This window comes from Schistocerca cancellata, chromosome 7, assembly GCF_023864275.1.
Source record: "Schistocerca cancellata isolate TAMUIC-IGC-003103 chromosome 7, iqSchCanc2.1, whole genome shotgun sequence".
Lineage (NCBI taxonomy): Eukaryota > Metazoa > Arthropoda > Insecta > Orthoptera > Acrididae > Schistocerca > Schistocerca cancellata.
Window position 1 is genome coordinate 251,439,037 of NC_064632.1, and position 13,913 is coordinate 251,452,949.

The following is a 13,913-nucleotide window of genomic DNA, read 5'->3' on the forward strand; positions in this document are numbered from 1 at the left end:
GGTTTGTTTTTCCTACTGATATGTATTAACTTACTTTTTTTTACATTTAGAGCCAGCTGCCATTCATCATACCAACTAGAAATTTAGATCACACCACCTAGAAATGTTGTCTAAGTTATCTTGTATCCTCCTAGTCACCCAACCGCAACAGCTTCCTGTAGACCACAGCACCATCAACAAACAGCTGCGGACTGCTGCCCACCCTGTTTACACGATCATTTACGTATACAGAAAATAACTGATCCTAACCCACTTCCCTGGGCACTCCTGATGATAACCTTGTTTCTGCCGTCAAGCAGAACATATTGGGTTCTATTACCTGAAAGTCTTAGAGACACTCACTCACATATTTGGGAACTTATTCCATATGTTCGTACCTCTGTTAACAGTCTGCAGTGGAGCATTGTGTCAAATGCTTTTTGGAAATCTAGAAAAATGGAATATGTCTGATGTCCTTCATGCATAGTTTGCAGTACATCATGTGAAAAAAAGGGCAAGCTGACTTTTGCAGGAGTGATGCTTTCTAAAACTGAGCTGATTCACGGACATAAGCTTCTCAGTCTCAGGACAATTTATTATATTGAAACTAAGAATATGTTCCAGGATTCTAACATACAATAATTAAGTGCTAAATATTATTCAGAGGTCTTGTGTTGACCTATTACTGAAGATCCTACATGAAATGATTGATAATTATCTAATGGAAGAAATATTGCTTGATACAGTATTATATCAGGTTTGAAATGGAAACCTATACATAATGGCCAAACACTGTTATCAAATAATCTCTGGTTTTCCTGAAATCCCGACTACTGATTTAATACGATACGAATTACAAGGGTGTACGAAACATTAGTGTCAGAAGTATGACATTTAATCATTAAACAATGGAACACCCAGGACGGAATAATGACAATATCATGAAAATGACGAATTACTACTCACCAAATACCAAAGACACTGAGCCGCAGATAGGCACAACAAAAAGACTGTCAAACAAGTAAGCTTTCGATCAAAAAGGCCTTCATCAGAATTATACAACATACACACAAACTCTCATGCTAATCGCACACACATCTTACTTGTCTGACAGTCCTTTTGTCATGCCTGTTTGCAGATTGGCATCTTCGCTGTATGGTGAGTAGTAATCTATCCTTTTCACAACATTTAATTATTAGTATTTAACTGGAGGAAAAGATTAATTCAATTATACACTCCTGGAAATGGAAAAAAGAACACATTGACACTGGTGTGTCAGACCCACCATACTTGCTCCGGACACTGCGAGAGGGCTGTACAAGCAATGATCACACGCACGGCACTGCGGACACACCAGGAACCGCGGTGTTGGCCGTCGAATGGCGCTAGCTGCGCAGCATTTGTGCACCACCGCCGTCAGTGTCAGCCAGTTTGCCGTGGCATACGGAGCTCCATCGCAGTCTTTAACACTGGTAGCATGCCGTGACAGCGTGGACGTGAACCGTATGTGCAGTTGACGGACTTTGAGCGAGGGCGTATAGTGGGCATGAGGGAGGCCGGGTGGACGTACCGCCGAATTGCTCAACACGTGGGGCGTGAGGTCTCCACAGTACACCGATGTTGTCGCCAGTGGTCGGCGGAAGGTGCACGTGCCCGTCGACCTGGGACCGGACTGCAGCGACGCACGGATGCACGCCAAGACCGTAGGATCCTACGCAGTGCCGTAGGGGACCGCACCGCCACTTCCCAGCAAATTAGGGACACTGTTGCTCCTGGGGTATCGGCGAGGACCATTCGCAACCGTCTCCATGAAGCTGGGCTATGGTCCCGCACACCGTTAGGCCGTCTTCCGCTCACGCCCCAACATCGTGCAGCCCGCCTCCAGCGGTGTCACGACAGGCGTGAATGGAGGGACGAATGGAGACGTGTCGTCTTCAGCGATGAGAGTCGCTTCTGCCTTGGTGCCAATGATGGTCGTATGCGTGTTTGGCGCCGTGCAGGTGAGCGCCACAATCAGGACTGCATACGACCAAGGCACACAGGGCCAACACCCGGCATCATGGCGTGGGGAGCGATCTCCTACACTGGCCGTACACCACTGGTGATCGTCGAGGGGACACTGAATAGTGCACGGTACATCCAAACCGTCATCGAACCCATCGTTCTACCATTCCTAGACCGGCAAGGGAACTTGCTGTTCCAACAGGACAATGCACGTCCGCATGTATCCCGTGCCACCCAACGTGCTCTAGAAGGTGTAAGTCAACTACCCTGGCCAGCAAGATCTCCGGATCTGTCCCCCATTGAGCATGTTTGGGACTGGATGAAGCGTCGTCTCACGCGGTCTGCACGTCCAGCACGAACGCTGGTCCAACTGAGGCGCCAGGTGGAAATGGCATGGCAAGCCGTTCCACAGGACTACATCCAGCATCTCTACGATCGTCTCCATGGGAGAATAGCAGCCTGCATTGCTGCAAAAGGTGGATATACACTGTACTAGTGCCGACATTGTGCATGCTCTGTTGCCTGTGTCTATGTGCCTGTGGTTCTGTCAGTGTGATCATGTGATGTATCTGACCCCAGGAATGTGTCAATAAAGTTTCCCCTTCCTGTTCTTATTTCAATTTCCAGGAGTGTATATGGGTCTGGAATGTACTGCTGATGAAATCTTCTCGGTTTCCATCCAAGTGGTTCTGTTCAAATTCCACGATGTTTCAATGGGTGTCAGCAGAATATGATTGAAATGTCGCAGAATTTGAATGCCACCACCCACATGAAAGCCTGAGAAGATTTCATTATTAATTCAATTTTTTAATAACCATTTCGAGTATCAGAGATTATTGCAAGTTACAGGGCAGCAGTTAATGAATGTCATTTGGTAACACAATCAGCAAATGCATGAAAAATCTTACACGAATTTGATGAATTTTTTTAAATTATCAGATGTTAAGATTTATAGTGCTCCTTACTCAAGAGAAGCTTATCAATTCTATCCAGCCACACTACAATATCTTCAGAAAGATGTTGCTATGTTCTTGGAAAATGGGGCAAAATAAATAATAAAACCCAAACAATGGAAAATCCAAGATGGAATGTAACAATATTTGGAAAGGAAACTGCTACTCACCATATAGCAGATATGGAATTTGCTACTCACCATATAGCAGATAGGCACAAAAAAGACTCTCACAATTAAAGCTTTCAGCCGTTAAGGCCTTCGTCAACAGTAGACGACACACACACACACACACACACACACACACACACACACACACACACACACAACTGCAGTCTCAGTTTTGTGTATGTGTGTGTGTCTCAATGGTAATGAACATGAAAGAGATGTATTTATAAGCATAGGCATAGTAAAAACAGCGTCACTACCCCCCCCCCCCCCCCATTTCCGTAAATTTGCAGATGTTGGAAACTTTATGTATCTATGTTGTGAAGTTCTGCTACACACACACACACACACACGCACACACGCACACACAGAGAGAGAGAGAGAGAGAGAGAGAGAGAGAGAGAGAGAGATAGATTACAGGGAAAGTGATATACTGTGCAATGTGTGTGAGGGAACAGGGACTGAGGGTTGCCATAATGTGGCAACACTTGGATTTAGTTACATGGTTTGGCACTAATCACCTAAACTGAGAAAACTGGCAATGAACCTGCTAAATTTTAAATAATAAATCAATATAATGGCTCTCTCTTTATGTTGGCCATTTCAGCATTTCGTATAAAAGACCCTGACCTAACACAAGCCTTGAGCTATGCACTATACTGTACTAAATGTTACATGCATTCCACTATTTCATAACTACTATAGCACTCTCACGGATGAGTCTTCCACATCTCATGCTACATAGGAGAATAAAGAGACACAATTACTGATTTACAAGGAACATTTTAGCAGAATGAAAAGCGTACACAGGATGGTGCATGAAAAACTGTCCCCGAGTACAGGCTGCATGCAAATTACGCACGAATTGTTGCCCTTCATGAGCAGATACAACAGCATTAGTTTATTTGATACAATGACACGTTTATCTATTATCTGTTGTAATAGCTCTTAACGGGCAACAATTTATGTGTTACTGTCGAGCAGTCTGCATCCTGGGCTAGTGTTTCGTGCTCCACCCTGTACAATCAGGCACTAAACAATTTTTACACAAGAGTGTTCAGAACTGCTTTCTCAAAACCTTTTAATTTAGTTTGTATTACTAGCCTCTGAATAAGCTAGTTTATATTGTTAGCTAGTGTTTGTTCAACCACCACAAATGCATGTGATATTATCCAGCCAACTAGCACTTTTGTCACCATGTATTGGAACAAACCCTTCAGCATTGATTTTTTTAAAAGCATGGGACGCCTGAAGTATACTAACTTAAATTAACAAAACAGCTCTGCAACCACAGACCATGACTTCTTAATGACAGAGTGGTACTGTTACTGCCAACATGAAACCTGACACAAACGGAGTGCTGTGAATCATGCCAGCAGTACCTGCAACGAAGAGGACTAACTATACATGTGTGCTGGCAGTGAAGTGGTAGGCCCCAAGTGCCTGACTGACCCTCTTGTGAGCTCTTTCCAGACTGCAGGCAAGATGATTCAAAAACATTCAACCTGACTAAGAAACCTTAAAGGAACAGTGGTGATGTCCAGGCCACAATTACTGAGATGGTAAGACACGACAAAGAGGGGACGTGGTACAGACACTCATGCTACGTCAACGAGTGCCTGATCCACTAATGGAAGTAGTGAAAGACAACAGCAGTGATTATCACTGGCATGCAGGCATTATGTGACTACAAAGTCAAATGACAAACATACAACACTTAAGTCATGACTTGGGTCATGTGGTGACTGTGTCTGGTTGACTAAACAATTAACAGCCACACTGTGTCTCACTGTCTTAGCTGCAGTTTACACAGCTACATACAAATACCAGTGATGAAGTCACCAGTAGTTCTGACCATGGCTTTAGTGATTTTCCCTGGCCAGAAGGTGAGTATGAGAGCTATTTCCCTAAGCCCATACATATAAATTCCTACAGAGGAGATATAATAATTTTGAAATAAATTGTGCCAAATCTGAACTCTCAGACACCCCTAGTGGCCTGATGCACAATCACTCCTCAGTAAAGGGTATGTAAATGTAAAATTAACAACTGGAGCAACTTCAACCAAATGTAAAACATAAATATGAGTTACCACTTATACAGGGTGTTACAAAAAGGTACAGCCAAACTTTCAGGAAACATTCCTCTCACACAAAGAAAGAAAATATGTTATGTGGACATATGTACGGAAACGCTTACTTTCCATGTTAGAGCTCATTTTATTACTTCTCTTCAAATCGCATTAATCATGGAATGGAAACACACAGCAACAGAACGTACCAGTGTGACTTCAAACACTTTGTTACAGGAAATGTTCAAAATGTCCTCCATTAGCGAGGATACATGCATCCACCCTCTGTCGCATGGAATCCCTGATGCGCTGATGCAGCCCTGGAGAATGGCGTATTGTATCACAGCCTTCCACAATACGAGCACGAAGAGTCTCTACATTTGGTACAGGGGTTGCGTAGACAAGAGCTTTCAAATGCCCCCATAATTGAAAGTCAAGAGGGTTGAGGTCAGGAGAGCATGTAGGCCATGGAATTGGTCCGCCTCTACCAATCCATCAGTCACCGAATCTGTTGCTGAGAAGCGTTCGAACACTTCGACTGAAATGTGCAGGAGCTCCATTGTGCATGAACCACATGTTGTGTCGTACTTGTAAAGGCAACGAATGCCCCCTAGCGTCCCTAGCAGTGGGGGTGGATCGGGAACAAGGTGCCATGTAAAAATACGGATAACTCTACATTGTCGCCGGCCGGAGGGGCCGAGTGGTTCTAGGCGCTAGTCTGGAACCGCGCGATCGCTACAGTCGCAGGTTTGAATCCTGCCCCAGGCATGGATGTGTGTGATGTCCTTAGGTTAGTTACGTTTAAGTAGTTCTAAGTTCTAGGGGACTGATGACCTCAGATGTTAAGTCCTACAGTGCTCTGAGCCATGTGAACAACTTCTAGATTTTCTGGAGCAATTTCATCTTAAAATGGCATAAATATGACATAAGATACAAATATGTGGAGGCATGCACACTTGACACCTACATCCAAAGGGATGGAATGCAAAAATTAGCTAAAACAGGTCATAATAGTGTTTAATCAACAGTTTTCTGTGTTGCTGTGGGGACTACTCCAACAGCGCGTGAACTTTGCAGAACCACATGGAAATCCACAGGTATTACAAGAACTCTACAATAGCTTTTAGGAATATATATGCAAGAAAACATTCTGACACACATTTGTGTTCTGACATATGTGGATAAACAAGAAATACAACAATTCTGGTTAATCAGCAACTAAGTTCTAAATATATAGCTTGTACAGAGAAGCAAGTTACAATGGTGTTGGGGTCTCTAAATTAACCAAATTAACAAGAAAGCGAACTCTGGTTGTAACTAGGCATTCTACGCAAATAATAGATAAACGTATACAGTTTTAAGAGCAACAATAATTCAAAGCGAAGATAAGCCATACCTGTAAGAGGATCGATTGAGAGCTTAGTAGCCTGCGCAGGTTCACGGAAAGGTAGACGATCCCTCTCTGGCATAGCAGAAGTTACTGCAGCAGGCATCGTCTGCATGTGTATTGGTGTAGATATCACTGTCGCTGCAGTTACAGGTGCAACTGCAGTTGAAGGCACAGGGTTGGAGGCTGAATGTTGTTGGGCAATGAGACCGATATCTGCTGAGAGTGTAGCAGGAGACGAGGTGGGACCTCTTCTCCCACCTGGAGGGCTGCCACCTGTCAATGAGCCCGCAGGAGATGTCTTCCCACCAGTAATGGCGGTACGTTTGTGCCTGCGTCTTGGCTTCTTCCTCACTCCTTTCGGGGTTTTACCTGCCCGTACAAAGAATGAATCCCTGAGAACTCAATTTACTGACAGTGTTACGCTTTGAAGTGTACTGAGTAGCTAATGTACAATTATACAACCAAAAAGAAGAATAAACAGTATAGCAGCCAAATTATAACATCAAAACAGAAGTACTAAATGTACTACTTCAAATGTGTGCGTGTGTATCTTTCCATGGGACACAATGGCAACACATTATTCATGTCATGATCACCAAGGACGGAAATCTGATGCGCTAAAACACTCCAGGATGACATTAAACAACATTTAAATAAACTGAAGTACAATAATTCAAGGCAACTTATTTTTGCAATATCAAACAATGAAAAATTCAGTACGGAATGTAACAATGTTGTGAAAAGAATAACTGCTACTCACCATATAGCGGAGATGGTGAGTCGCAGACAGGCACAACAAAATAACTGCCAGAAAGTGAGCTTTCGGCCAACAAGGCCTTCATTAGAAATAATCTCTCTCTCTCTCTCTCTCTCTCTCTCACACACACACACACACACACACACACACACACACACACACACACTCACACTCTCAATCTCTGGCTGTTGAGGTCAGATTGTTGTCATTATTTTTGCAATAAACGGATGAAACTACTGCAGACATATTCAAAATGAGAGATTCCACATCTACGTCAAAATTTTAATTTATCCTTTATTTCACCATTTCAGCTTCATATTTATTTTTATGATGACAGAGTAATGTGTAGTTGTGTATGGATATAATGGGTTTCTTATGCAACTACATACATATGAAAAAACATTAAATATTGACTGAAACTAGTCTTCATAGAAATATGTATCTGAGATGGCGAAAAAAAGGATAATACCAGTATAGCTAATATTCCTTCATTTAAGAAAAAACAAATGTGAAATTTAATATTACTAGAGTTGTGTGCATGTCTGAAGGTGGGCATGCAATTTTTCTGTATAGAGGGAGAGATGCAGAATACTGTGCAGTGATACCAATTATGTGCAGACCACACACTCCACATCTTTCCCCTCGTTCACTGACAACATTGGGGTATGCTCAACAAGAGGACACCAGTTTTTTGCCTCCGACTATCTTGAAAACTTATAGTTGAAAAACCATCAGTAGTGATTGATAACGCGATACTCAGTATTTGCTTCAAGTAACCCAAATGAACATAATGGTTAAATAGACTCATCATACTTACACTGATAAAAGCAACACTTTATGTTCTATGTACGTACACCCTTAGCACTTTTATTCATATTTGCTATGTTATTAGATGAGTGATGAGTGAGTGTATTATTTTTCACTATAAATTTTATTTCAGTCAATGTTCAAAAAACTGTTTGGTGGCTTTACAAGTCTTGACTGTCTAGTCATTGTCAATAGCCCATAAATACTGCATGGCCAGTGGCTGAGTCAAAACATGCTAGGAGCCAACTTTTCATTGTAGAGTGTACTGGAAGATTCCAGCCATCAGCTAAGCAATATTTATCGGCTACTGACAATCACTAGACAGTTGAGACCAATATAGCTATTACACTGTTTTGTAGACACTGATTGAAATAAACTTTATATTGAAGCATGCTCCAAATTGATGTTCCAGAGTGATGTAATTGGCTGGCACAGCACTTCAAACAGTGTACCTAGCTACTATGTACTGCCTCCTTATGTGCACATCACTTTAATAAAAACTAAAACAGCAAGAAGAAAACTTCCGACATTGTTAAGAATTCAGGAATCAGCATATAAGGAAAAGCTTTCTAAATTAATTGAAAGGGTCAAGTGCAGTAGTCAAGCCTTTATTGGAAAGAAAATATTGAAAGTGAAGGGCACTAATTTGTAATATCACTGTCTGCCTGGAGAAATTTGATGCATAATAAAATATAACTCAGTTAAACAGTTTTTTTCAAAGATATGATTAATGAAGTTCAAATGAGAATGCACTTACAAAAGAAATTGATGTTTGAGACTTAAGCTGAATGCCTGGCCAGTACTTTTAATCAGAATATCAGACTTCCTCATGTTGTTTTCTATCCAGGGAACAACTTCAGCACACTTCATGGAGCAAATGAAACCTCTATTCTACTAATAAGTCTCCCTTACTTTTCCAGATTACAAAAACACTGTCTGTTAATCTATGAAAGACAAGTAGCTCTGGCAGACTGTGTATACAGTACAAAAACTTATAAGGGAATGGTCCAATCTCACATGTTGAAACCTGCCCTGAATTTTTTTACACACAATATATAAAGTTGAAAATTGCCTAATTCATAACAGTCCAGGAGGCTGTAGAAACATATACCCCTGCCATAGCTGTAGCAGACAGTGCATACATATAACGGCAGGCATGTATCCTTGGTTGATGGCTCATTGGTAAACAGATAACACAGCACAATGTGGTCATAATCTGTAAAGCAAATTTCAGTCTTTGAAGATAGTTTTTCTGACACAGTTGTTCACAGTTACTCGTGAGAGTCGTGCACTTTTACTGAAAGAGATTACAACAAGACTCGGTGCTCTGAATTACTAGGGATGAACAATACTGATTTCAAGGCTTCTTCAACCTGGTTCACCAAATTCAAGAGATTAAATGAAAAGGAAGTAAATGTAGAGAGGAGATGTCATTAATAGGTAATACTATAGAGAAATTTGTAGCTAATGTGAAAACAAAGCTTCATGTTTTCCCCTAAAATGCTGTGTATAAAGCCAGTCAGTCAGGTTTCGTGCAAGAATGATTTTCAATATTACATCTGAAACATCTTACCATATGAAGAAAATAGTTTGTTGTTTTTTTTGGACTCTTGGCCGGGACACAATGATACCACCCTGAACTATTAGTATTACTCAGCATCTCAATAAGGAAGGGGGAAAAATCAAACAAATAAATTTAACAGTGTAAAGCATTTTTCAGAAAACTGTCAGACAATATAATTTCTGACAGCTATCTGTCATTTCAGGTTCATCAGCCGAATAGCACTGTTAAACTTCAGTCATTTTTGCATTATCAAACTGTGCTGCAACATTTTATGAATTTTATGAAGTATGCCTGCATTGGTTATGCAGTACAATACTCAACTGTGGTTCTGTATACATGAAATCAGTAATTACTGTGAGATGTGCCTGGTGCAAGGAAAATGTTTTTTCCCCATCATCCACCAGACACTTCGCATTCTTGTGACGATTACAGGGAATAAAAAATGAAGTGTTTCATTGTTAGTAAAATATAAATCATTCAAAAATTATCGTAACAACTGTGCTACAAGAGTTGTTATAAAATCCGTGACGTCAACAAACTAAAGTCCTGATTTATGGAAGTTGTCTGAAATGTATCCTCACACAATGCCTTGATTTTTTTTCTGTGTAAGAAATACATCTGGAATAGTTTAGCTGCCAATATGGTCTGCAAGTTATTAAAAAATTAATGATTTGCAATATGTTTGGTATAATTTAAGAGCTTAAAATTCTCGTGCATGCACTTTGCACTATGCAGTGCTACATTTTCGTGTCACAGCTGTCGTCTGCTTATTCATTGACCGTACACTGGGAACGAAGAGCTGTACAAATCACTGTTATAAGCAGTTCTTCTTGCAACAAAAGTGAATAGCTTTAACATTACTTTTTAAATACTTGCAGTGTGCCTTAGCACCTAAAATTTCGACAGTCCATTTCTTTCAGTGTATTCTTCCTGTGTGAAAAACATGAGTGTAGGTTTCAACATGTTGGATTGGACCATTCTCTTGTTAGCTACTGCACTTTAAATTGAAATACATTATACTGGCTGAGCTTTCAACTGTACATTGTTTTCTTTGAAGATATGTAACAGAAGGATGCACTAGTTTTTTTGTTCAGATCTTTGTATACACAGATTACATGTTTTACGTACAAGATTACATACAATACACTTGTATACATTAAGTTGGATAGTTTGTTAAGAGTCATGTTCCATAGTACACACATGAATAAGATGAATACACCAGTGGTGAAAGGGGACTGACCTGAAAAACTGGTCCTGTTAATAACATTAAATTACACATTTACTGAATAGACAAGAAATGTTTTTGCACTGTTAGTAAGATGTTATTTTCACTTTAGTTCTTTATAATAATTTATTACGTCCTACAGAAGAGAGTCCTGCCAGAAAACCTAACAGCTGTCTGAGAACAAAATCTATTGCTATATTCTGTGACTTCAGTCATAGCATATAGGATCAGACAATGCACTATTTAGTCTGATAAAGCCAAGTGGGCTTCAAGCTTTTAGTTTTATAAAATACAAAGGGAAAGAAGAAGAAAAAAAGATTAGTCAACTACATGCTTTTTACCTAAAGAGTGTATCGTACTAATTTTAATAACAACATAAAAGATAGTTACATTTAACATGGATGCCTAGGCTGTCTAAATGCCTCTGCATGAGCCCAACTTATCTTCTTTGATCTTCCTCGTCCTTCCACGAAATGTGTGTTGGCCGCAGTACATTCATTCTGCAGTCAGCTTCAAATGCCAGTTCTCTAAATTTTCTCAATAGTGCCACATGAAAATAATGTCCTGTTCCCTCCAGGGAATCCTATTTGAGTTTACAAAGTACCTCCATAATACTTGCTTCCTGACTGAAATTAATAGTTACAAATCTAGCAGCACGCCTCTTAAATGCTTCAATGTCTTACTTTAATCCGACCTGGAGGAGATCCCACACAGTCGAATGGAACTCAAGAAAGGGATGCATTGGTGTTCCATATGCAGTCTCCTTTATAGATGAGCTACACTTCTCAAAAATTCTCCCAGTAGCTTTCATTATTCTCCATTTAGAGGAAGCTGCCACTCATCACATGTACTAGAAATTTTGACTACATAATCTTGTACCCTCCTACAGTCACTTAAAGATGATACCTTCACATATACCACAGCATCATCGGCAGACACCCATAAATTGCTACTCAGTCTGTCTGACAGATAATTTACATAAATCAAACAAAGGAAAATCCAGGATGAAATTTAACAATATTGTGAGAGAAAAGTTGCTACTCACCATATAGTGAAGATGCTGAGTTGCAGATAGGCACAACAAAAAAACTTTCACACTTAAAGCTTTTGGCCAATGGCCTTCGTCAACAACAGAGACACATACACACACTCGCCAAACGCAACTCTCGCACATGACTGCAGTCTCAGGCAACTGAAACCACACTCATCACAGTGTGGTTTCCGATGCCTGAGACTGCAGTTTGTGTGTGTGTGTGTGTGTGTGTGTGTGTGTGTGTATTGTTGACAAATGCCACTGGCCAAAAGCTTTAAGCGTGAAAGTCTTTTTGTTGTGTCTATCTGCGACTCAGCATCTCCACTATATGGTGAGAAGCATCTCATATGATAATTTATATATACAGATAATAAGAGCAAGTCCTCTCACTCTTCCCTGTGACACTCCTGATGATACCCTTGTCTCTGATGAACACTCACCATTGACGAGAATGTACTGGGTTGTATTACTTGAAAAGTCCTCAAGCCACTCATGCATCTGGGAATCTAATATGTATATTCTCGGACCTTCATCACAGTCTGCTGTGGGGCACCATGGCAAATACTTTCTGGAAATCTAGGAATATGGTATCTGCCTGTTGCCCTCCATTCATGATTTGTGGGACATGTGAGAAAAAGGCAAGCTGAGTTTTGAATGAGTGATGCTTTCTAAAACTGAGCTGATTTGTGGACAGAAGCTTTTCTGTCCCCTGGAAATTTGTTACATTTGAACTCAGAATGTGTTTCAGAAGACTGCTGCAAACTGATGTTAAGGATATTGGTCTGTAATTATACAGGCCCATTATTTTATCTTTCTTATATACAGGAGTTATCTGCACTTTTTCCAGTCACTTTGGACTTAGCACGGAGTGAGAGATTTGCAATAAATGCAAGCAGATTAAGAGAACAACCCCGTACCATACTATCTGTGAAACTGAACTGATATTCCATCCAGACCTTGCAATGCATTTGTTTCTAATTCTTTCACTTGCATCCCTATGCTGGGGATGCCTATTACTATGTCCTCCACATGGGAGTCTGTGTGACAGGCAAACGTTGGCACATTTATATGAACCTACTGCACGTATTTCTTAAATGCAAAATTTAAAACTTCAACTTTCTTTTGCTGTTTTCTACTGTCACTCCAGACTGGTTGGTGAGTGACTGGATAGAAGCCTTCAATCAACTTACCGATTTTCCTAAGGACCAGAATTTTATGAAGTTCTTAGCAAGATCTCTTGCCAAGGCATGAAGGTGGAAGTTTTTGTATGCTTCATATACTGAAACTTCTACAGATGCATGAATGTCTACTAATTTTAGCCAGTTGACATCTGAGCATTGTTTTTTGGGTGGGTGGTTTTGGGGAGGAGACCAGACAGCGAGGTCATCGGTCTCATTGGATTAGGGAAGGATGGGGAAGGAAGTCGACCGTGCCCTTTCAAAGGAAAGGAACCGGTATTTGCCTGGAGCGATTTAGGGAAATCACGGAAAACCTAAATCAGGATGGCCAAACGCGGGATTGAACCGTCGTCCTCCCGGATGCGAGTCCAGTGTGTTAGTCACTGCGCCACCTCACTCGGTATTGTTTTTTGAACCAAGACTGCCACAGTCTCTGCTTTCTCCATATTTTCTGAATTTTATTAGTAAACCACAGTGGTTCTTTCCCATCCTTAATCCATTTACTCACTACATACTTATCCATGGTGTAATTTACTGTTTAAACTTTGCCCATAATTCTATGTCTGTCATACTGGAACTAAAGGATGTTAATTCATTGTCTAAGTGGGATGATAACAACTACTTAGCTGCCTTTTCTAGCACAAATGTTCTTCTAGCAATCTCGATGGATTTATTAACTTTAGTAACTGTAGTTGCTATGGTATCATCGTGATCACTGTCTCTATACTGACACTGTCAGTAAGACCAGGCATGTTATAGATACAAGGTCTAAAATATTTTCTTTT

General features: G+C 40.6%; 1 protein-coding gene across 4 annotated transcripts in view; it reads right to left on the minus strand.

Annotated features, from left to right (window-relative positions):
* The window catches only part of LOC126091908 (polycomb protein Sfmbt-like), a 330,279-nt gene that overhangs the window by 22,069 nt on the left and 294,297 nt on the right, over window positions 1-13,913 (minus strand). For all 4 annotated transcript variants that reach the window (XM_049907216.1, XM_049907218.1, XM_049907217.1 and 1 more), the window contains one exon: window positions 6,571-6,933. In XM_049907216.1, the coding sequence (XP_049763173.1) occupies window positions 6,571-6,933 (363 nt within the window). The remainder of the gene's footprint in view (window positions 1-6,570; window positions 6,934-13,913) is intronic.